Here is a 25,408-nt window from a genome sequence, read left to right as displayed (position 1 = left end):
AATCACCTAATTTTTGATAAAGGAGCAAGAAATCCTAAATAGAGCAAAGAAAGCCTCTTCAACAAGTGGTGTTGGCACAACTGGCTAGCCACTTGCAAAAAGTTGAACTTAGACCCCCAGCTAACATCATGTACGAAGGTTAAATCCAAATGGATGAAAGTCCTCAATATCAGACCCGAAACCATAAGATATATAGAACAATACGTAGACAAAACACTCCAGGACATTGAGACTAAAGGCATCTTCAAAGAGGAAACTGCATTCTCCAAGCAAGTGAAAGCAGAGATTAACAGATGGGAATATATTAAGCTGAGAAGCTTCTGCACCTCAAAAGAAATAGCTCCCAGGATACAAGAGCCCCCCACTGAGTGGGAGAAACTATTCACCCCATACCCATCAGAAAAGGGGCTGACAGAAATTTACAAGAAAAAAACATCTAATCCCATCAAAAATGTGGAGAAGAAATGGACAGACACTTTGATAAAGAAGAAATACAAATGGCCAAAATTCACATAAAAAATGCTCCACATCACTAATCATCAGGGAGATGCAAATCAAAACAACTCTTAGGTACCACCTCACACCACAGAGATTGTCACACATCACAAAGAATGAGAACAAGCAGTGTTGGCAGGGATTTGGAGAGAAAGGAACTCTTATCCACTGCTGGTGGGAATGCCATCTAGTTCAACCTTTATGGAAAGCAATATGGCGATTCCTCCAAAAATTGGAAATCAAGCTTCCATAGGACCCAGCTATACCACTCCTAGGAATATACCCTAGGAACATAAAAATACAATACAAAAATTTTTTCCTTACACCTATATTCATTGCAGCACTATTTACCATAGCAAGACTCTGGAAACAGCCAAGATACCCTTCAACAGATGAATGGCTAAAGAAACTGTGGTACATATACACAATGTAATATTATGCAGCTGTCAGGAGAGATGAAGTCATGGAATTTTCCTATACATGGATGTACATGGAATCTATTATGCTGAGTGAAATAAGTCAGAGAGAGAAAGAAAGACACAGAATGGTTTCATCTATGGGTTTTAAGAAAAATGAAAGACATTTTTGCAATAATAACTTTCAGACACAAAAGAGAAAAGAGATGGAAGTTCCAGCTCACCTCATGAAGCTCACCACAAACAGGGATGAGTTTAGTTAGAGAAATAACTACATTTTGAACTATCCTAATAAGGAGAATGTATGAGGGAAATAGAAATCATGTCTAGAGTACAGGCGGGGGTTGGGTGGGGAGGAGGGAGATTTGGGACATTGGTGTTGGATATGCTGCACTTGTGATGGGTGGTGTTCTTCACATGACTGAAACCCAAACACAATCATGTATGTAATAAAGTTGTTTAAATAAAAAATTAAAGAAATAGAACTTCAAAAATGTCCACATATTTTATCTAGTTATTATATTGTTACCAATTTAATATGTAAAATTGAAACCTACACTAATATGAGAGTTACTGTAATACTACGGAAACATTTATGGAGAAAACCTATAGTCTTAAATGCTCAACAATAAAGAATAATGCTCATTTAATAAAGAATAAAATGCTCAACAGTAAAGACCAAAAGTTCAAAGTAGGTACTTTGCATATATTTGGAATTCACTATAATAAGAAATGAGTATTTGGAGTGCTAGAAAAATATGAATACTTTAATTGTCTTGATTCTTTCTTGCCCTTTCCAAAATTTCTGAACATGACTTGCTTTTGAAATTAAAAATGTTTAAAAGGTTATTTTAATTTAAGCATGCAAAACTGTATAAAGACTTTTGAAGTAGAAGGTATTTGTGAAAAATTAGTTCTTTTATTTTTTAAAGTACTTTTTAATTCATTTTGCCTTTCCTGGATTTCTAAAAGATTCCTAGTTCCTGTGCTGGAATCCCACAGTGGATTGCTTGCTCTAAGTCAGGGGTGGCAAACAGGATTTTGACCCTCACTCAAAGTGGCAAAATGCAATATGTGTATAATATATTATTGTTAAAATCATATGCTTTTGTGTGAGTGTTTGTCTGTTTTGACAGGTCACTGCGTGGTGTGGCTCTCTGACGCTTACAGTTTAAAATTTTGGCTCTTTGTGTCGAACTTGTTTGCCACTCCTCCTCTAAGTCATAAAAATTTAAGTTGCTCCTGAGCATCACCGAGTATGACTGAAAGACCAAAAAAAAAAAAAAAAGAAAAAGAAAAAGTTAACTTGCTGGGGGCAGGGATGGTAGCATGGGACGCACTCTGGTAATTCTGGAGGGATGTCGATATTGGTGGTGGGATTGGCCCTGATACATTGTATGTCTGAAACCCTACTATGAAGAACTTTTTACATCACAATAATTTCCATAATATATTAAAAAATAAGGTTAACTCAGACATATATATCTTAGATACTGGTTTGAGTAGGATTGTTTGGAACAACATCAGTTTTTTTTAAATTTTTTTTATTTTTTTTATTAATTTTATTTATTTATTTATTTTTTAATTTTTATTGTGACCAATATGCATTACAAATCTTTCACTGCATCATTTATGGTACATAGTGACAATGAATGAGGGGCATTCCCACCACCAGTGCTGACCTCCCTCCGTCCCTATTCCCAGCATGCATCCCACGTCTCCCTCCTCTACCCCCCAGTATGCCAGTGCAACTGGTCTCCACTTTACAGTTTGTTGTAGACTGAGCATCTATTCCACCGTCATTGGAGATAAAAAAGGGATAAGAAAAAGGGGAGAAAAAAATTGGGGACAACTACCAAAAAAAGAGAGAAAAGAAAAAAAAGAAAAATAGAGAAAAAAAGAAAAAAAATGGACCCAGCAAATAAAAATAAAAATAAATCTCTAAATAATAACACGTGTGAAAAAGAAAGAGAAAAGTGAAAGAACAAAGAGAAGGAAAATAAAGTCAAAAACTAACAAATCAAAACAAAACAAGAAAAAGTATGGGTGCTGGGGTGGTGGGGTTTGGTGTTCCCCCCACTTTTTTTTTTTTTTTTTTTTTTTTTGTGCATAGGCACAGTAAGCATTGGGGAAGAAAGGGAATTCCCGTGGCCTAAGAGATTCAGGGTTTCTCCATCCATGAAGCATACCATCATGGGATCAACTCCTGGCTCCATATATACTCATTACCCCATCTCAAAGGCTTTTTTGTGATGCCAGGAAAGTTTCCTCTCGGTTGTGTGTGAGAAATTCAAGCCACTGTAGCTAGCGATCTTGGTATTTGCGCAGGTTCTAGGTCAGGTTCTAGGATAGAGTCTCTAGGTTCTAGAGGTTCCTATCCATCGTTGATGTGGTGCTCAGTCTTCTGGAACACTTGCTCCCTAATTTCGTTAAGTCCCTAGGCTGAAGCCTAGGATATTATGGATCCAAAGGTTCTGCTCAGTCTCTGTTGTCCAAGTTGGACCTCTGCAATAAGACATCTTGTTGGAACAACATCAGTTTTAACTGAAAAGTGACTATGGAAGATACTGAGTGTTTTCCAACTTATTTTTTTTTAACTAAGATATGTGAATTCGCGGTGGCGCGAGCAATAAGGTGTCTGCCAAGCTGGAACTAGCCTAGGATGGACCGTGGTTCGATCTCTGGAGTCCCTTATGCCCCCCAAGCTAGGAGCGATTTTTGAGCACACAGCCGGAGTAACCTCTGAGCATCACCAGTGTGACCCAAAAACAAAACAAAATAAAAAAAAAAAAGAAAGAAGACAATTACAGTACAATGTGCTCGCAAGTACTGCTTCCTAATTTCTAGAGTATGAAAAAATTGAACTTTCGATCCCTTCTAACATTAGGTGTCATAAATGACCTATATAAGATTTCAGCAGAAATATGTGTCACCTGGGTGAGTGTAAAACAGATTGAGATGGGCGTGGTTAAAGGTATGTATGCAGCCATGTTTACCTGAAATGATCATGAAGCTATGGGAAAAAATGAAGGTTCTACAGCTTCTCTTTGCCTTCTGCCCAGTTTTTATTTGTATAATGAGATTTATAATAGTGTTAATAATAGAGAAACAGGCAAACAACATTGCTACAACATACGCATTACCAGAGTACCAATGTCCATCTCTTTATCTCTTTGACAAACTCAGTTCTGATTGCAAATTTTCATTGTAAGCAGCCATTGGCCATTTGTTTTTCTATTACTGTATTTCTTTATGACTTCCATGTGTAAGAGATTATTATGAATTCCTTCCTTCCTTTTTTCTTTCTTTCTCCTCCTCTTCCTCTTCTAAACCTATTTTGGTATTCAAAATGTTTCCCTAATAAGGACAATATTGCTCAGGTGAAAATATTTTATATTATTGATAACTGATGGGTGTCAGTTGAAATGACTGCAGTGAAGTCACCGAAGTTTCTGTTGTGAAGTTGAATTTTGTTATTTTATTTTCCTCTTTTATAATCCACCAGTATCTCATCTCCAGGAATACCATAACAAACAAATGATATTTTGCTGAAGACAATTTAAAAGAGCTCAAGTAATGATATTTGGAAAAAGAAAAGACTTGGAAAGAGGTATGACCAGTAAGTACATCATGAAAAGAGCTGCCCTCAAGGTAAATGGTAGCTCAGCTTATGAGGCAGAAGAGGTGGGACCAATGTGCCATGAGAAGGGATCAACACTGCTTAACTCCACAATTACACATTTTATTAGTCAATGAGACCCAGCATAAAAAACACCACAGTGCTACAATGGTCACAATGGTGAAACAATGCAGAACCCCATCATACTAAGTGAATGAAAATGGTAGTTCTAAAGACCCAACTAGTAACAGCCACTTATATAGACTCTCTCTGATGAAGACTTACAGGGGTCTTAAACTCATGGCCCACGGCCGTTTGTGGCCCTCTGTACAACATGTTGTGGCCCTGTCTTAGAGGAATCTTTTTTAGTTTTGTTTTGTTTTAGTTGTTTGGGTCACACTCCCCAATGTTCAAGGCTTACTACTGACTATGCACTCAAGGATCACCCCGACTTTGCCTCCTGTGCCCCCAGGTAAATTGAGTTTGAGACCCCTATTAGAAGAAATATTTTATATTCAAAGAATTCAAAGTAACTATGGAATAGACATTCAACAAGATGAAGGAGGTTATGAGAGTAGAAACGAGAAAACTTCAGAGAGAAATGATAGAATTGAAAAACTTGATAGGTTGCAGGGTCCAGAAGCCCCCCAGGGGGGCCCGGCCAGCAGGAATTAGCTGGGGAAGCTTCTCAGACGACTGCACTCCTATTTTGCTGAGTGAAGGCACAACCACACCTGTAAGAAATCTGAGAGAGGTTAATAATAAAGACCCCAAGGCACGCGTCTCACTGTTCAAGGGTACCTTTATTGGCTACAGTTCCTACTTATATAGTGAAGGAGAAGGGGGCAGTACAAAGTTGATGTCAGTCATACTTTTGGCGCGAAGGCCCCATACAAGGCAAGGATATATTTCAGGTTTCAAGGACAAAGAAACTTAGGCATTCTCTAAATAAGGAAGTGGGCAGTGGGGTCTAGGGGGGCTGGATGACCTTCAAGTATGAATGAACCGTGCTGTTTCCATGGAAATTTCTAGTGACCTTCCAGCTGCATTCCTAATTGCTTAACTATCAGGTAGGTGGTGCGAGATGTGCCTGCCTCAGTGATCTTTGAACAGACAATGTAGCATACACTTATGAATAATAGCCTATTTCACTCCGGAATGTGGTCTTAAGGAGTGAGGCCTAGTTTCTGATAACGTGTACCATGACAGTGTTGCTCTCCTCCGGGCTAGAGTTAATTATATCTTGCAGCTGCATGCCTTTCTCTTTAGCTCAAAAAAATTCACAGCAAGACTGCAAAATGGCTTTTAGGTGAAAAGCTGGGCTATGCAGAAAGAACACGCAATATGGCCTCAAACAAGTCAGTCCCAACATCTCCCCTCTTTCTCTTCTAATAAAAGAAGGAAAGTCGTGAGCGGGGTGTAGAAACGTGTCTTAGGCTACAAGGTTTGACCAGGTCGGACACGGCAAAGCCGCATTTAAAAGGTGGCTACAAACGCCTGTGGGTGTGCACAGGGATCCGAATTATGCGCTGTAGCCTTTTCGGGCCGTGCCCTAACTGGGACCATGCTAATCCCGGCGTAGGTGTCTCACAGCCGAGAGCACAAGTGCCGGAGCGGAGCTCCGCTTGTTAGCTATGCGCTCTATCTCCTGGAAACTTAGTGGCTGGAAAGGCGGCTTGGTGACTAAAGCCAAGTTTTCACAGGAGTCACGCGGGGTTAGATGCTGGTAGTTAACCTGAATAGAGGTTTTTGTCTGTTCATCTACTGGTTCTTAATAAAGGCAGTGATTTTGCGGAAAATCCATGGGCCAAGAGAAAAGAGCAGCATGAGGCTAATAAGAGGGCCCACAACGGTGGACAAGATTGTGTGGAACCAAGGAGAAGAGAAAAACCAATCCTGGTACCAGCCTTGTTCTTCATTGAAATGTTTTTCAAAATCTTTTATACCATCGCCAATATGTTGAACGCTATCTCTAACTAAACCAGTTTTGTCTTTAAAAATACAACATTGTTCCTTAAGGGCTACACAGACTCCCCCTCTTTCATAAGGGCAAATCTAAAGCACGAGCGATTTTGGAGAACAACATCAGCAAGGGAACTAATAGTATCTGTGAGAAATTGCAGACTAGTTTTGATTTCATTAATGTCTTGTTCCACTGCTTGAGTAAGAGTGCGGAAATTGGATTGAGAGGATACAAGAGAGTAGATACCAGTGCCAGCGCCAGTAGCGCCAACAGCAAGGAGCACTGCAAGTGTAACGGAGGTGAAGGGCTCACGGCGTCGTCGAGAGAGAGATTGAGAAGAATAGGAATAGGGTGAGGTGACAGGAGAGGGAAAGATATGTTCTGAGTGAATGGTGATTTTTGAAATGAGAATAACGAGAACACAGTAGTCATGAGAAAGGAGGAAAGAGAACGAATGACAAAAGGAGTAAGACCAGAAGCACAGGCAAAATAAGTACCATTGGGAGCTAACAGATAGAGTTGTGAGGAGGAAGAATTGTAGATGTCAATAGTTTCGTTGCACACGTCAAGTAATTGGCTAGGAAGCAGGGAGTCGTTAGGCTTAATGCAGAGGCCAGAGCCTACGACTTGACCGACTGTAATGCCATGTTGAGGTTGTGTGTTCCAACGGAGGTCAGAGGGGTTGGAGGTAGAAGAAAGGTTGCCAAACACTGCAACACCTTCATAGAAAGGAGGTTGAGGAGAAAAGCAAAGCCAACATCTTTCATAGGCAGGATCTGTAAGGGCAAGAGCAGAAGCATTCATAAGATTGAGAATGACCTGTGAGGACGGAGAAGGACCTGAAGGCATAGTGAGCTGTCTGAGAGAAGGAGAGGCAGATGGAAGAGGATAAGGAGGAGAAGGCATGTGTGATGGACCTGAATGAGGATGAAGAAAGGTGTTAGGACCAACGGCGAGGGGGTGAGAATTCGGCAACTGTTTAAGTAAACGGAGGGGAAAAAAGAAGTCCAGGGTCGGTACGCCTAACGTAAAGTCTGAGTCCCCATTGTACGGGTTGAGTCCAGTGATGCCGACGTCCAGCAGCAGTAAATTCGATGATGAGGGGGTTACACCAACCACGGGTAGAGGAGGACGCATCGCAACTGGTAAGAGGACGAGTAAGTGGGGGGCGAGAGACGGTGATGAAGTCCCAAGAAGATGAAGGTTTCCAATAGGTAGTTCCAGAGGTCTCACAACCCCATGAAGCACAAGTACTGGTTATGATCGCCACATTTATAGTCGATGGAAACGGGGGCGATGATGTCTGGGCAAACATAGAAGGTGGAGAAGTGATATCGTAAGTAGTTACGGCGAACAACAGAATTGCAACCAGCGGTAGGGGGGGCGTAGTAGTTATGGTTGTCAATAGCGCGGGGTTGAGGCAGACGAAAATCAGGGGTGCCCCAGTAAGAGCTGGCACCCATGGCTAGGGCACAAAAATCGACGTGCAGAGCAGGCCAAGGAATGGAAGTGGAAAGGATGGAAGTTTGGTTAGCGACGTCGCCAGCCTCATTGATGATCTGCCAGGTGTAGTTGAAGACTCGGTAGCGATTGTTGTTCTGGGAGTGGCAGGCAGGTGGAAGCTGGAACAGCAACAGCAGCAGGAGGGCACGCATTTTGAACGGTGGTGGATGTAACAACGATGTTAGCGGCGATAGGTTCTGGAAGAGAAGGAGGGAAGGGATTCTCAGGGCTGGGAGCCCTGGGCGCGTTATAATGTTTGACCAGCCGGTCTGGAAGCCAGCGGGTGTTGCCTGTGTCTATGTCATGGACACAGGCATGGCCTTTGCCCCAGATGAGGACGGGGTGTGGCCCTTTCCAGAGTCCAGTGTGAACATCTTTCCAGAGGACTGACTGGAAATCAGAGGCAGTGTGTGGGATGCCAATAGCGATCAGCCGCAGAGCGGTTTGAAGATCGAGTGACAAAAAGTTAAGCACAAAGGTGCATGGGCATGCAGGAGACGGTGCTTGCCGTGGCGAGCATACAAGGTTTCACTTTCGCCAGAGAGCTTTATGAGCATGTTTTTTAAAGTTTGATTAGCTCTTTCTACAATGCCTTGACCCTGGGGGTTATAGGCAATTCCTGTTTTGTGCTGGATGCCAAACTTAGCACAAAAGTCTTGAAATTTTTGGCCAGTGTATCCGGGGCCATTGTCAGTTTTAAGAACTTTGGGCACTGCAAGCGTGGCAAAGCAGTGCAACATGTGAGCAATAACATCAGAAGAAGATCCCAGTATGCAGGGAGGCACAAATAAAGCACTGAAGGTTGTCAACAGTGACATGAATGTATTTAAGTTTACAAATGCTGGATAGTGTGTAACATCCATTTGCCAAAGTTCACCAGGCACAAGGCCGCGAGGATTAACTCCAACGTGAGGTTCAGGAAGAAGAGAAAGACAGGATTTACAAGAACGAACAATTTCACGAGCTTGATCACGAGTGATAGCGTATTTAAGACGTAAGGTTTGAGCATTGAGGTGATGAAGTTTATGAGCAAGAGTAGCTTGTTGTAGAGTGTCATGTATAGGAGGTGGAGGAGTGGTGGAGAGAAACAAATAGCTGAAGAGGTGGCACGGGTGGCTTCGTCTGCGAGGGCGTTGCCAAGCGTAAGGGGGCCAGGCAAACCCGAGTGTGCACGGATATGTGACACGTAAAAGGAATTGGTTCGTTGTAGAATGAGCTGTTGAATGTGGGAGAAGAGTGTGAAGGCAGGAGTAGAGGGTTTAATAAAAGGTACTGTTTCCAAAAGTGGCAAAGAGGAAGCAATGTAATGACTATCAGTATATAAATTAAAGGCTTGAGGAACCGAGAGAAAAACCTGATGAACGGCTTCCAATTCCACAAGCTGAGCAGAAGTGTGTGTGGTAGTGAGTGTATTGGTGGTACCATCAACTGAAAATGAGGCGGTGCCATTAGAGCTGCTGTCTGTAAAGACAAGAGAGGCAGAGGGAATGGGTTGAAGTTTGGTGAGCTTGGGGAAAACTACAGGATGTTTGCTCAGGAAGTGCAGGAGTTTATCAGCTGGCATGTGTGTAGATAGGGTTCCCTGAAAATGGGTGAGAAAAAGGAGCCAGGCCTGATCCATGTTAGCTAACCAGGCCAATTGATTGTGTGTGTATGGGAGGATGATTGTGTCAGGGTGCTTAGTGAAGAGTTTGAGAGATGTTTCACAGCCTTGATGTAGGAGCTGGAGGACAGAGGAAGTGTATGTAGAAAGAACTTTGGAAGGTGAGGAGGGAAGGTGAATCCAATAGAGAGGGGCGGATTGCCAGAGAACGGCAGTGGGTGTGAAAGCTGTGGAGCATACAATGAGCTGTAGATCAGCAGAAGGGTTATAGTAGGTAATGAATTGGTTTTGGATGGCGTGATTGACAGAATCAAGTGCGGCACGAGCTTCTGGAGAGAGAGAGCGTGGGCTGGAGGGGTTGGAATCTCCTTGGAGGATATCAAAAAGGGGTTTTAAATCGCCTGTGGTGAGTTTAAGGTAAGGGCGAAGCCAATTAATGTCACCAAGAAGGCGTTGGAAATCATTAAGTGTTTTAAGGTGTTGAGTGCGAATTTGAACCTTTTGAGTTTTTACCTGAGCTGGCAATAATTCAAATCCAAGAAATAAGTGAGGTGGAGAAGTTTGTATTTTGTCTGCAGAAATTTTAAAACCTTTTGAGGATAAAAGAGAAATTAATTTAGTAGAGACTGAGTGCAGGAGAGACTCATCAGGACAGGCAAGAAGAATATCATCCATGTAGTGAAGAATATAAACTGAGGGATAAGAGTCACGGAAGGGATCAATAAATGAAGCAACAAATTTCTGGCATAGAGTAGGGCTATTCGTCATTCCCTGGGGTAGGCTTTTCCAGTGATATCGTGGGCAGGGACCAGCACAATTGGGAACTGGGAGAGAAAATGCAAAACGTTTACAATCTTCTGGGTGAAGGGGAATGGAGAAGAAACAGTCTTTGAGATCAATAATTATCTTGAAAGTATTAGAAGGGATGGCAGACGGCACGGGCAGGCCGGCCTGGGCTGCTCCCATGGGAACCATAGTTTTATTAATGGCTCTAAGATCATGGAGGAGGCGCCATCTGCCGGATTTTTTGCGAATAACAAAGATGGGTGTATTCCAGGGAGAGGTGGAAGGTTCTATATGTCCAGCCTCAAGCTGTTCCTTTACAAGAGCTGAGGCAGCCTGGAGTTTTTCACTGGAGAGGGGCCACTGGTTTATCCAAACAGGAGTGTCAGAGCGCCAGGTAATTTTTCTATAGGAGGCATAGGGGCGTTTTGGACTGATACAGTATAAACAGAGCTGAAACCAAGGCCTTGACGGCCAGGATTAGGGGAGGGCTGAATGGGCTTAGATATGCCTTGTAAGTTCTTTCCGAGGCCTCTAGAGGGAGTGTATCCCTGTTTCATCATTTGAGCGAGAGCAGCAGGGTTCTTGCATTTAACAATATAAACACCCATCTGTTCCATAATATCACGGCCCCATAAATTAATGGGCAAGTCGGGAACTATGTACGGACGGACAAGCCCAGTGTCTCCGTCCTCGTCCTGCCAGACCAGCTTATTGGCACTAATGAGGACTTGCTTGACTGTGCCTGCGATTCCAGAGACGGAATCAAAAGAGGCTGTGGTGGGCCAGTCTGGAGGCCAGTCGGCGGGAGAAAAGCAGGTAGTGTCTGCACCAGAATCAAGAAGTCCCGTGAAGGGCTTGCCTTCAATGGTGATAACCAGAGGGGGTCTAATTTTACACATGGCTCGCACCCAGAAAATGTCTGAGGAGCCAGGGTCCGAATTGCCACGGGTTTCTGGAAGAGAAGGCAATGTAACATTAAGGGGAAGCGGAAGAGCTTGCGCAATACGCTGCCCAGGTAGTACCTGTACTGGATAATAGGGGGCGACTGCTAGAAGTATAATTTCTCCAGTATAGTCATTATCCACAATAGAGGGCTGAATAATGAGGCCTTTAATAATAGTTGAAGCACGCCCAATGATCATAAGAAGTGCGGGTGGCGGAGGGCCAAAAAACGCCTGTGGGGATCTGATAAACGCCATGCTCAGGAGTTATAAGTGGGGGGTGGAGGCACACAAGTCCAGTCCGACGCTCCTGGGGTTGCTCTGACAAGGGAGGTTGCTGGGGTGGGAGCATATTGGGGGGCACCAGAGGTTGCTGTTGGCAATGTGCCTGGTGCTGGGAAGGCGGCTGTTGCTGCTGGTAATATGCCTGGGGGACTGGAGTGGGCTGTGCCGGCTGACTGGGCTCCGAGGCCGGGACAAAACGTTGGAACTGACGGCTTGGGGCCCGGAGCTGGCCCCGTTTGGAGTTTCCCTGAGCCGAATAACGGTGGTTAGGCGCGGGTGTTGCCATGTACGTCTTTTGAGGCATGGCATTCTGAGAGCCAATGGCGGCCGCGACGACAGCGCGGGCAAAGTGGAGGATGGGGAGAGGTCGTGCCTGTTTGCATAGTAGGGGCTTGGCGTTGAGGGCAGTTGTTGGCAAAATGGCCAGGCTGGCCGCAAGAGAAGCAAACACGGCCTTTATTTTGCCCCTGAAAAGCGACTATGGCACCAGCTACTTGGGTGGCAAAGAATGGGCATTTTTGCAAAGAGAGATCATCTCCTCAAGGGATCGAGACGGCTTAGGGGATTTTAAAATCTGACGGCAGGCGGGATTGGCATTTTCAAAAGCAAGTTGTCTAACAAAAGGATTGGAGGTGTCTGTAATACCAGTGGTTCTATCAATAGCTTCAAGAAGGCGAGAAATGAAAGCATGATAGGGTTCATTATCAGCTTGTTGAATTTTAGCAAGAGGAAGAGCAGGGGTAGAGGAAGAGGGAATAGCTTTCCAAGCTTTGAGACCTGCTTGGGAGGTGAGATTAAGCAATTGATACGAGAGGGGGCGCTGTTGTTGAATGGTGTCATAAGGCTTAGAGCCAGAAACTTGAAGGAACTCAAGCTCGTTATCATGAGTGAGCTCTCTGCAGTTGTTAATAAATTCAGCTTCCCAAAGAACAATATGTTCAGGTTTAAGGCAATGGCGAACAGTGATGCGCCACTCAATGGGAAAAAGATTGCCACCATAGGAGAGACTTTCCAAACAGGAAAGGGTATAGGGGGCTTGAATGCCATAATCTAAAACAGCTTTGCGAAGCTCCTTAAGGGAGGTTTGATCGAGGTCTCGAATTTCTATATTCTCACGGAAAATTGAACCAGGGCCACGGTGGTGAGAGAGTGCAGGTGAGGTAGGGGGCGCTAAAGGCGCGTCATCTGCTGCCTCAAGGGCAGGGATGTTTTCGTTGTCTGCAGCCTCAGCTTCTCTAGCGGAGGAAGCCTGGGCTAAAGGACGGGGGGGAGTGCCTCGAACAGCATCCATGGTGCGAGAGAAACGCTGTCTGAGAGATTGGGTGCCCCCTGCAGTCTGTGAGCGGGTGACCATAGGATGAGAGGAAGCAGAGGAGGAAGCAGGGGAGGCTTGAGGAGGTTGCGGAGCAACTGACAGGGCAGAGGCGCCCGAGGGAGGATGTAAAATCATGGGGCACGCTAGGGTTCCAAGAGGTTTTGCTGCTTGAAGCGGCTCAGCAAGGTCTTTTTCATTGATATTAACATAACGTAAAGGGGTCTCACCCTCCGGAGATTTAGCATTGTGAGGCTGGGCTTCTTCTTCTTCCGCATACGAATAGAGCTGGCTGGAATCGGTTGCTATGGAAACTGTGTTCACAGCGGCTTGTGCCTCGCGATCACGCTGCGCCCTCTCAAGGGGGCGGGGATCAGCGGGCGGAGGGAGGGGAAAGTTAGAATGAGGAAGTAGAAGCTGCTGAGGCGGAGGCGGGGGAAGGTTCTCGCCGTTAGGAAGGAGAGCAGGAAAAATAGCAGCTTTAGCAGGTTTTTGTTCACGAGATTGGTGAAGCTCATTAGTAAGTTGGGAGATCGTGGAAGTAAGAGTAATAATGTGAGATTCTAAAGCAGTAGGCTTAGGGGGATCGGGAAAGGCACATTTTGGAGGAGCAGGACAGTCATAAGGAGGAGGAAGAGTTTGTGTGGCTTGTGTGACTGCTGAGCCGTGACAGGCAGCGGCTTCCTCTGCAGGGGTCTGGGTGCATAGAGAATCAAGTTCTTGAGGTGGAGCAGAAGCATGGACAGAAGTAGGGGAGGGATATAAATGAGAAGCATTAGAGAGATCTTTAAGAGCATTAGTTACTTTGGAGACAAAGGTAGAAGAATCAGTGGTGGAGGGAGGACAAGGAGAAGGATTTTCAGAGGGAGAAGGGAGATGAGAGACAGAATTTGAACGAGAGGGAGTCCTGGAACACTCACGGGAGACTTGTTGTACATGAGATTCAACGGCATGGATGATGTCTTTGGCGGCTTTGGCATCTTTAGTTACAATGATATCTCTTAACAGGCTCCAGTATTGGAACATAATTTTTTCCTTTTGTGGTTCATCATGATTTAAAGTAATCACTCATTTCTTGTCCTACTTTGTCCCAAGTGGACGCAACAATTTCTGGACAGGTGATAACGAACCAAGGACATAGATTATGAATGAACATAAGAAAATTACAAATATCTTTTTTGGTAACCTCTACATGTCTGGCTTTCAACTCAGACTGAATATCAATAATGAATTTAAGCTCAGTACTCAAAGAAACACCCATGGTAGTGAAGCCAACGGGCGAAGCCCCAAGAGCCAATCAGGGGCGGTGATCAGAACGACTGAAAAAACTGCAGTTTAAATATTTGATTAAGGCTAACTAGTTTCAACGCTTACCCGGATGGGGTATTTCCTGCGAATTACGAAATAGCTCTAGACTCGCCGACCCGTAGTCGTTCGGGGTGTGGTGGTGGTCTTCGAGCCCAGCGTTGGGCGCCAAAATGCAGGGTCCAGAAGCCCCCCAGGGGGGCCCGGCCAGCAGGAATTAGCTGGGGAAGCTTCTCAGACGACTGCACTCCTATTTTGCTGAGTGAAGGCACAACCACACCTGTAAGAAATCTGAGAGAGGTTAATAATAAAGACCCAAGGCAGCGTCTCACTGTTCAAGGGTACCTTTATTGGCTACAGTTCCTACTTATATAGTGAAGGAGAAGGGGGGCAGTACAAAGGTGATGTCAGTCATACTTTTGGCGCGAAGGCCCATACAAGGCAAGGATATATTTCAGGTTTCAAGGAACAAAGAAACTTAGGCATTCTCTAAATAAGGAAGTGGGCAGTGGGTCTAGGGGGGCTGGATGACCTTCAAGTTATGATGAACGTGCTGTTTCCATGGAAATTTCTAGTGACCTTCCAGCTGCATTCCTAATTGCTTAACTATCAGGAGGTGGTGCGAGATGTGCCTGCCTCAGTGATCTTGAACAGACAATGTAGCATACACTTATTGATAATAGCCTAGTTCACTCCGGAATGTGGTCTTAAGGAGTGAGGCCTAGTTTCTGATAACGGTACCAGACAGTGTTGCTCTCCTCCGGGCTAGAGTTAATTATATCTTGCAGCTGCATGCCTTTCTCTTTAGCTCAAAAAATTCACAGCAAGACTGCAAAATGGCTTTTAGGTGAAAAGCTGGGCTATGGCAGAAAGAACAGCAATATGGCCTCAAACAAGTCAGTCCCCAACAATAGGTGAAATGAAACACTAATTGGAAAGCCTTACTGGCAGACTAACAGTTGAGAAGGACACAATCCGTGAGCTAAAAGATGAGCTGCATAACACTTCCATAGAATAGAAAAGGTTGAAAATGAAACTTAAAATGAAGAAACAAAATATGGAAAATATCCCCAAAATAAGCAAACAGGTGATAATAGAACTCTAGGATAAATTCAACAGGAACAACGTAAGAATCATTGGATTCACAGATCTAGGAATAAAAACCCCTATGAAGAAACAGTCAAGGACATCATTGCTGAGATGTTACCAGAGCTGAAGATATGCATACACACATTCTGGATGCCCAGAGAATATCAGCTAAAAGAGACCCAAAGTAAAGCATCCCAAGTCACATCAGTCATAATGATGAAAACCACAGATAGAGATAGAATACTGAATGAGCAAGATCAAAAGGGAAATTACATACAAAGAATCATTCTTAAGATTTAGGGGGCCCGAGTGATAGCATGGAGGCAGGGCATCTGTCTTGCATGCAGAAGGACGGTGGTTCGAATACTGATATCCCATATGGTCCCCCGAGCCTGCCAGGGACAATTTCTGAGCATAACCCCTGAGTGCTGTTGGGTGTGGCCCCCACCAAAAAAAAAAGATTTATTGCAAGCAACCTTCAGGTCTGAAGGTAAGGGTGGGATATAGTGAAAAAACTCAACAGAATGAATGCCTTGCCAAAAAAAAACTTTATACAAGCAGACTTTGGTTCAGATTTGAAGGGAAGATATACAGCTTCATGGATAAACAATAGCTCAGAAACTACTGACTCAAATCTTAAAAGATGAATTGAAGGTTCTTTTTTTAAGGCATGACAGGCCAGATAAAAACATCAAACTTCTACAAAAACATAACAAAAATCCCATGACAATAATCTCTCTTAACATCAGTGGACTAACGGCACCAACTAAGAGAAACATAGTGGCAAAATAGATCAGAAAATTGAATCCAACATTTTGCTGCTTGCAGAAAATATATATGAAGAGTCAGAGCAAACACAAACTCAAAGTCAAAGATTGCAGGACAATCCTTGAAGCAAACAACTCCCTTAGTAAGGCTGGGGTGGCCATATAATATCAGACAACACAGGGATAATATGATTAAAATATAATAGAAAAGAAATATCACTCAGCTATGTAGACTGAATTAAATAGCTAAAATGTATTATATTATGTTTTCATTTTTTTTGTGAAATAATACTTTTCACTTTATTGTGGTCAAAGTGAATTACAATTCTCTCACAGTAATAGTTGAGGCACATAGTGATAATAAGTGAGGGGCATTCCCACCACCAGTGTTGTCCTCCCTCCACCTCTGTTCCCAGCATGCATCCCACATCTCCCTTCTTTACCCCCATAATGCTAGTAAAACTTTTCCCCCTTGTATTTTCATTTTTTAATAAATATTTTCAAATTGGTGGGTTGAGGATGTAGTTTTACTATATTGCAGGTATGGTTCCATGATTTTTTTGAGTACATGATTTTGATTCCGGGGTCAAAATACCATGTGATCCCTGATATCAATGCCAGTTCTGATCCTCCGTGTTATAATGAAGTGTGTCATTTCTGATGAACCAAAAATAAGGGTGTATGAGCACTGAAACTAAACTGTGTAATTGGCAAAAACATATTCAATGAGTGGGACCTACAATGTAAGTTTCTGCTGTGCAGTTGCCTAGTTCAGTGGTCTCCATGGTCATAAACTTTTGCCCATAATCATGGAGTATTTTATCAAGTCATTGTTGCAATGAGTACTGTATATGGGTCTAATATGTTAGAGCACTGAATTGCGAGATTAGGATATCCAATCTATATCTCCATGAACCTCTGTGAACAAAGAAGATGTAGTTATTTTATACATAATAAAATTAAGGCACTAAAATGTACTGATAGTAAACACTGTAGCGGGAGTTCCCAGCATGCAATCATAGTCTGCACCTGATTCTATGGATTAGTACATTATAGCAAGAGGTTGACTGAACACATATTTAATATAAACAGATGTTTCTGCTGTGTTTCTTTGTAATATATATTACAAAGAATATATACACACATATATTTATACACATATATATATACATATATATACACATATATATTTTGGTTTTTGGACTGCACTCAGTGATGCTCAGGAGTTATTCCTGACTATGCTCTCAGAAATCTTTCCTGGCTTGGGGCACCATATGGGATGTTGGGGAATAGAACCGAGGTTTGTCCTAGGTCAGCTATGTGTAAGCAAATGCCTTATCTCTGGCCTCACCGCTCTGGCCCCACAAAGATATTTCTTTTTTTTTTTTTTTATTAAATTTTTTTTTTGTTTTTTTGTTTTTTTGTTTTTGGGTCCACCCGGCAGTGCTCAGGGGTTATTCCTGGCTCCATGCTCAGAAATTGCTCCTGGCAGGCACAGGGGACCATATGGGATGCCGGGATTTGAACCGATGACCTTCTGCATGAAAGGCAAATGCCTTACCTCCATGCTATCTCTCCGGCCCCACAAAGATATTTCTTAAGATCACCATCAATTACCCCTGGTTCCCGGACATGTCCTTAACTCGATTTTGTAAGCATGAGTGCAACTCAACTAGGATGGTCTTATACAGTAACTCTGGTACACACTATTCGTGGGATGATTGCATAGTCCTTTTCTTCCCTTTGGAATCAGATATGGGTGTTCACTTTCCTGACTAATTTTCAACATAATTTTGGAAGCCTGGGCATATAAGTTTGCAAAACAACAAAATAAAAGGGATCTAGTTTGGGATATAAGCAGCAGAAATAGTCACTGTTTGTGGAGGACATTTTGATGCACATCGAGAAACCTTAAAAACCACCAAAAGTTACTAGAAAAAATAAAATTAGTCAAGTGGAAGGATACAAAACCAAAACATGGGAACCAGTATGCAAAGCTTGTGCTCCTGACAGCTAAGCTGTCTTCCTGAGCTCTGAGGGGTCATTGTGGTGATGTGATGTCATTGGAAATTTGAAGGTGAGTGCGGTGAATCCTTTACATGTATAGGAGTGCTAAACTACCCCTGAAATTCTTTGATGCTATACATGAGTTAAATCCAATTTTAAAAGAATGAAAGGAAAAAGTTTTGTTAGCAAAACTAATTGCCCTTTCAGGAAAGCTATGGCCATTACAGGAGAAAAAGCAGAGAGGTGGAAAATGGGGCTAGAGAAGTAGTTTCAATTTTGTGATGGCATTGGAGTGTTGTTGATGGATTTAGTGACCTTATAACACAGAAATTTCAAAATTTAACAAATATATGATAACAAATTTAATGGAAGCTTTTAGTTGCTCTGTATCTGTTGTAGCTGCTCTGTATCTTGATGTCTCTGTTTCATCTTCAGATAAGAAAAACTCTTCAGAACTCCAGGGTTCTGTTCTAAATATTCATACTGAATTAAAGAAAAAGTTTCTTTTTTTTTTAAATGTGGATCTGGAAAAATAACTTGTAGCAAGTAAATAACAATGATTGCCAGTAACAATCTTTATTTTGTACATGTGTGTTTTTGGGGAAATAATCTTAGGGGCCTTATAAGCAAAGTATGTGCTGTATCACTGGGCAACTTTCCTGGTTCTATAAGATTAGATTTTGGTTGATTTGGGGGTGAGAGGGGTGCGTTTGGATTATACCCTTCAAGTGCTCCAGTAATTTTAGACTCTATGCTCTGTGCTCAGAAGTGACATGTGGTGGTGCTTGTGGGACTGTTGGAGAGACTGGTAATTTGGAGTCAGATGACAGTTTTAAACCCTGTTGTTCTCTGACCTCAGTTGATTTTGTATTAGGTATTCTTGTTGTACCTATTATTCAGATGGCTAAAGAGGAATGAATATTAAATATTAAATCATTGGTTTAGATAAGCTAGATATTAGAGAAAATAGATATTAGAACATAGAGAGGTTTGGGGTAAGAAAATATCTTGCATGAAGATCTTCTGCTGCCAGCCCAGTGCTATTTGTCTTCGTAAAATTGGTGTTTTTTTCTCTTATACTCTGGTTTAGTTTTAATAAGATAAAGCTAAAATTATTTTGATTTTACAACTTTCATTTTTTATTAGTGGAATTAGTGGTATAATATGAATACCACTGGTTTTAAAATTAAATCAATTGTGATTTCTTATTTTATTTACTAGCTTAATGAGTATAACTAAGTGCAATACATTTTCTGGGTCTCAATTTCTTCATCTATTAGTTAGGGATAAAATTTCTTTGTTATACTAATAAGTAAGCATATGCTTATATTCTATTTTGTTTACATTTTGCTTCTAGGACTTTTTGCCAATATTTGTTTAATTTAACTTTACTGAAGGCATTCATTTAAAAATGATCATTTATGTTTACATTTTTCTAATAGGCAGTTTGAAGATGATTAAAGGTGTTTTTGTGATTAATGGTTATCCTTTCTATTCATAGTTTGCTATAGTGATCTCTCTTGAATTCTAAGGAAGGCATAATCAAAATTGCACCAAAATAAACATTCTTTTACTCAAATTCTATTTCTTTTTAAAAGAAAGCATCATAATACAGGCTCCAGGAGGTGCCTTGAAGTAGAGAATTACAGAAGCAAAGAATTAATAGACTATAATTGTGCCTTTAGGTATCTTGAATTTTCTAGTGGGCTCACCATAAATAAATAGAAAAGTAAATAAAATAGATAATTTAAATATCCCTTAAAGAAGCTTAGAAGTGCTGCCCTAGGTAGGATCTGAGTAATTAATGATAAACATAAATATGTGTTTATGCAACTCTGTCAAGTATAAGTCAACTTGAGGCTTAGTGGTAGAACATTTGCCTTGCACGTGAAGCCCTGCCCTTGCTTAATACTGTCAAGAAGAAAAGGTCAACTTTTACATGAAATAAAATTATTCATCTGAAGCTCTTGCCTCCTCTGGAGTTTTATTTACCAATCTCTCTTCTAAAGTCATGAAATACAAAGCTGAGTTGTTCTTCTTGGTGTTGGAAAATTAAACATTTAAAAAATTAATTACTTTATTTAAAAACCAGGTATTACATACTTGCTTATAATATATTTGTTCCAAGACCAATCCCATCACCATTATAAGGTTCCCTCTACAATTGTCCTTGAATTTTCACCCATTCCCAAACTACCTCTTTGATAAGCATTGCAAAATATATATTTTTTAGTATAATTTTTATTTTTATCATAGTGGCTTACATATTGTTAACAATAATATTTTAGGTACATATTTACATAAAATCAGGGGGGATTCCCATCACCAAATTGTCCTCCCTACACCTCCGTTTTTGTCCTACCTCCTATATCCTCTTCCCTCACCCCCAGGGTTGCTAGAATATGTGGTCCCCTCTGTATCTAGCCTACTACTTAGTAGTCTTGCACCTGTTTGGTCCTGGTGCCTCCCTTATTTCCCCCTCTAACTGGGGGACAGGACTAGCTAGTTCAAGTTACGTGGTTTTGTTTGAAGGAGAGAAAAGTAATAAACTGGGGTAAAAGTCTAATACGCCGAAAATAAGCGGAATTCTTCTAGAGGCTCTCATCATCGGTTTGAGAGACGAAGGAGAGAAAGAAGGTGAAACACTCCACAGTACAAAAAGGAGTGTCAAATTCCAGTGAGGACTCCAACAATAACGATATGCACCACAAAGAAAAACAAACAAACAAACAAAAACAAACAAAACCCCCCGCCATGGTCTTGATATAAGGAACATGGCATAGCACATAAAGAAAGAACAGAAAGGAAGAGAAAGAATAAGTATAACTGGGGACAACAACTTCAATAATCACACCCAAACAGAGAAATTGACCAAAAATAGATAGGTAAATAAAAATAATAATAATAAATGAAGATAAAATAATATATAAAAAATAAACAATGTTTTGTGCTTTTTGTTATTTTGTTTTTCCCTCCTGCCCTGGCACAGTAAAAATTGGGGTCATTCGAAAAGGCATTCACTTGGCCTAAGAGATATGGGTTTCTCCGTCCTTGGAGTGTATTGTCATGGGATTAACTATAGACTCTGTTCAGGATCATTTACTCTCCCGGTGGTGCTTTCGTGGTGTTTGGAAGACTTCTGCACTGTCCTGGGTGATACAATCAGGCCTCTGTGTCTAGGAATCTCAGTATCTGCACAGATCCAGGGGTGGGACTTATGAAGTCAGTCTTTGTGGTTGCAAAATATATTTTATATTGTTGTTTAGTGGTAAGTGGTAAAAAATAAGGAATGTACCATAATAAGAAAAAAATGTGAAAATTAATGTTCTATTAGGTATTCTCAAATTACCTTCCCACAAATTGCACCATTAGTATATAAAAGTATGGCTTACTTATTATGTCATCAAGTACATCCATTTTTATACTTTAATATTTTTAAAATCTTATTTATGTAAATTTTAATTCATTTAAAAGAAATCTACTAGTGAAATGGAACAGAAAATTTTGTTAGATTTGAACTTTAAAAAATTTATTATTTATTAAATTCTTAATAAATAAAATTTTGACTTAATGTTTGTCTATTCTTTGTCATGTAATGAGATGAGTTTTTGAGATCTGTTTATTATATTTTATTACTTTAATTACTTGTTTATGGGTCACACCAGGCAGTAGTTAGGTCTTCTAGATCTGTGCTTGGGTTGCTTCTTGGTGTTGTTGTGGAAGAGTTCCAGGTAACAAATTCAGGTGATAAATGCCCTCACTGCAATATTATCTCTCCAGCCCAAAGATCTTGTCATTTTATGATATTTGAGGTCCCAGTAATAGTATTTATAGTATTTATAGTATTAATAGTAATGAGTATCTACTCACTCATTTCCTAATCAAAAAATATCTCCCGGGCCAGAGAGATAGCACAGCGGTGTTTACCTTGCAAGCAGCTGATCTAGGACCTAAGGTGGTTGGTTTGAATCCTGGCGTCCCATATGGTTCTCCGTGCCTTCCAGCAGCTATTTCTGAGCAGATAGCCAAGAGTAACCCCTGAGCATCGCTGGGTGTGGCCCCCCCAATATCTCGTTATTTCTAGCTCTCAGAAAATGTAATAAGCATTGTCTTAAGAGAATTTACTAATAAGGAGGAAAAGGTAAGAAGACAAATATTTACACTAAAAGGTAACAAATACCTTTTTGAAAGTGAGAGGGAGAAAAGAGCTAACATTGTCATAAAATTGGGGGTATTTCTGAAGGTAGTAACTTCTTAACTGAGTGAATCTGTAACACCAGACAGACTCATCCTTCAGAAATGAGATGGAAAGGATTGTTGGAGAGCTTTCTATATTGTTAATCCTCTGCATAGAAAGGACTGTTCAGTGAGGGAAGAGAGAGTCAAATATATACTGAAATTGTAAATGGTTTAATGTGACTGGTATATAGAATACATACAATCACTCATTGATGTAGTGAAAGGAGCTTTTCAAGAGAACAAAAGAAATCACCAATTTCTGAAAACTGAATTAAGAAATGATCTAGGTTTTATTAAGCAACAAAATAAATTATTTCCAAATAACGTTAGGTCCATCTTCAAAGTGTTAGATCAATATGTATACCTAGAAATGTCATATCATATTAAAGAAAGTAGTATTCTCATGACCAATAACTGACTATGAATTTATAATGGGTAGTAAACCTTCTGGAAATTATAAACTCATTTGAATGTCATTAGCAATGACAACAAGGTTAATAGATGACAGCTATGAGAAAACCTTTATTCCTTTTTTACTATTATACATTTCCTAACATTTATTATCAATTCCTTTTTTTAAATTTAGTCACATTGAACTTATAGTTATTTATAATTAGATTTTAGGTGTACAATGTTTCAACACTTACCTCTTCACCAGTGTTCACTTCCCTTCATCAATTTTCCCATTCTGCACCACACCATTTGCCTTCCATTCAGCATTCTGCTTCTATAAAAGGCACTTTTTGTTTTTAAGTTTTTACACTGTGGTTGACAAATACTGTTGATGATTAGGTTTCATACATAACACTCTACCATCATTTAGTCCCATCTTCTCTTCCAGATTGAGTGCTACTCTCCACCATAAATATTGCCTCCTCTTTACCCCTATCTTCCAGCCCCCTCAGGTAGCATGTTTCTTTCTGAATACCAGTTCTCATGTTATTGGTTTACATTGTCTTTGAGAACTTGTTATTCCACTATTACATTTCTTTATATTCCATATATGAGAGAGATTATTATGTGTCAGTATTTCTTCCTCTGAATAACATCATTCAGTTACTCAGGATAATTCTCTTCAGGTCTTTCCATGTAGTAGCAAATTGCATGACTTTATATTTTCTTAATTAGGTCGAATAATATTCTGTTTCATTCTCTTTGGTGGAAAGGAACCTCTCTTAATGTGATGGGCTTTTCCAATGTAATTTTAATCACACAAGTAATCATATATTTGGGAAACAAAGCTATCTATACATAGAACAAGTTATGGTTAACATTGAGATGACTTTGCTATTCATATGTTTTATTAGTGTTGTTTGCTATATGACCACCATCCATCATGAATTTGAATTTATTATTTTAGAAACTACTTGGCTAGGAATACAAAGTTACTAATAATTTTTTTTTTACCTGACACAGAATCTTTACTTCTAAACGAGTATCAATACACCACGTAATAAGATGCCACGGGTTCTTAAATTCTACCATCTAGGAATTCTGATGAAGAGATACTACAAGCAGGCCAGACGATACTAGTAGAATTCATTGTGCTGGGGAAGGCTGGTGTAAGTCTGAATGCTGCTTTACACAGGTAACAACAAAGAACTATTTACTGTTTTTTCATTGATAAAGCCCCTGACCTTCAAGAAAGCTTTAGGGAAAAAAATTTAATCCCTTACTTTCTTAAAAATATTTTTTTTACTATATCTAAGAAATCCAGTACTAAGACACATATTAATATGTTGCTTGAGCTAAAAGGCACAGAAAAGGAAAGTATACTAAATTTCTAAGAAAAATGAGGTCAAAAGATGAAATCTTTGGAAAGCTAAAAGTTTATACAAAGTGAAGAGGTTTACTATTCTTTCAGAAAAGTGAAGGGACCTAATACCATATAAATAATTTAATGCCTTTTCATACAGCTAGACTCAAGCTCTACTATAGCACCGTGTCCCGTGAACGCAGGTGACAGCCACGGAACAGGCCTGGCTTTCTTCTCTGCCTAGCCATTGATGCGATAGTTTTCATGGATCTGTGGCTGGATGTCGCATATGAAGGTCAAGAGGTTATCCAGAACCTCTTCCCTGTTCTGCTGGAAATAGTTCTGCAGGGTGGTTATCTTCTCCTGGGTCTCCTTCTCCACTTCGGTGCTGCAGCTGCCGTGGGATCCCAATGCCGCAGCTTCCTTGGCCTTGAAGTCCTTCTCCCTCTGCAGGCGGTACTGTTCGATTTCTGCCTGGGCCTCTTCTTTGGCTTGCTTCAGTCTCCGATTCTTTCGCTTGTGGGCCTCCGACACCTTCTCGGCGGCCCTCTTCTTGGCCTGCAGCAGCTGCTGGATTCCCTGCGACTGGCTGGCCATGGCGCCGACCCAACACTCCCAGGCCCAGGCCAGTTACTAATAATTTAATTAATTTCAGAAGGTTTCTAAAAATTATTGAAGCCTATATTAGATTCCTCAAATAAATGAATATTACAAATTTGGCTCTTTAAAAAATCTTTTGAAGTCCATTCTTCAATACTTTGCACTCTTGGGCTCGAGTGTTTACTTCCACTTTTAAGTGGGAAACTCTGAAGTCATTTGCATATTGTTATTATATAATTCTTTAGGGGAGCCCAAATTGCAAAAATACAATTCGATTAACAGTACCAACAGGTCATTTGGTGATATTTTTAGGTAAAGTAAAAGATTCATTTCTTCTAGCTACTAATGATGGTTTTCACAGCAATGCTGATGTTAAATAGTTTGGATAGTTTGGATCTCTAGACCAAAATGAATAGCCCAATAATATTTCAGCTAACTCTTCAATATTTTTCTTTTTCTTCATTTTGAAAAGACATGCACAATCAAAAAGACTTTAAAGGGTATTACTTGGGGTTCAGCCATAATTATTGTCTTTTAAATGAGTGAATCTAATACTAAAATAACTAAAAGTTTCAGAAATAAGTGAATGATCTGTCATAGCTAATCAATGTACATCAACCAAGAAAGACTCGAAAAAAGCTATATAGATTTTTATGTAAATTTGGTATTTATGAGCACCAAACTTTTAGCACTGACATCTGCCTGAGAAAGAACTTCATTTA

The 25,408-nt window shown here is 40.8% G+C and overlaps 1 protein-coding gene across 1 annotated transcript; it reads right to left on the bottom strand.

The window, feature by feature from the left end:
* Positions 1-24,054: 24,054 nt before the first annotated feature.
* On the bottom strand, positions 24,055-24,708 carry LOC126001970 (V-type proton ATPase subunit G 1-like). Its single transcript, XM_049769166.1, has one exon. The coding sequence runs from the start codon at positions 24,681-24,683 to the stop codon at positions 24,327-24,329; it is 357 nt and encodes a 118-aa protein (XP_049625123.1). The 5' UTR covers positions 24,684-24,708; the 3' UTR covers positions 24,055-24,326.
* Between the last annotated feature and the right edge of the window lie 700 nt (positions 24,709-25,408).

This window comes from Suncus etruscus, chromosome 2, assembly GCF_024139225.1.
Source record: "Suncus etruscus isolate mSunEtr1 chromosome 2, mSunEtr1.pri.cur, whole genome shotgun sequence".
Lineage (NCBI taxonomy): Eukaryota > Metazoa > Chordata > Mammalia > Eulipotyphla > Soricidae > Suncus > Suncus etruscus.
This window is presented reverse-complemented; position numbering and strand designations above follow the sequence as displayed.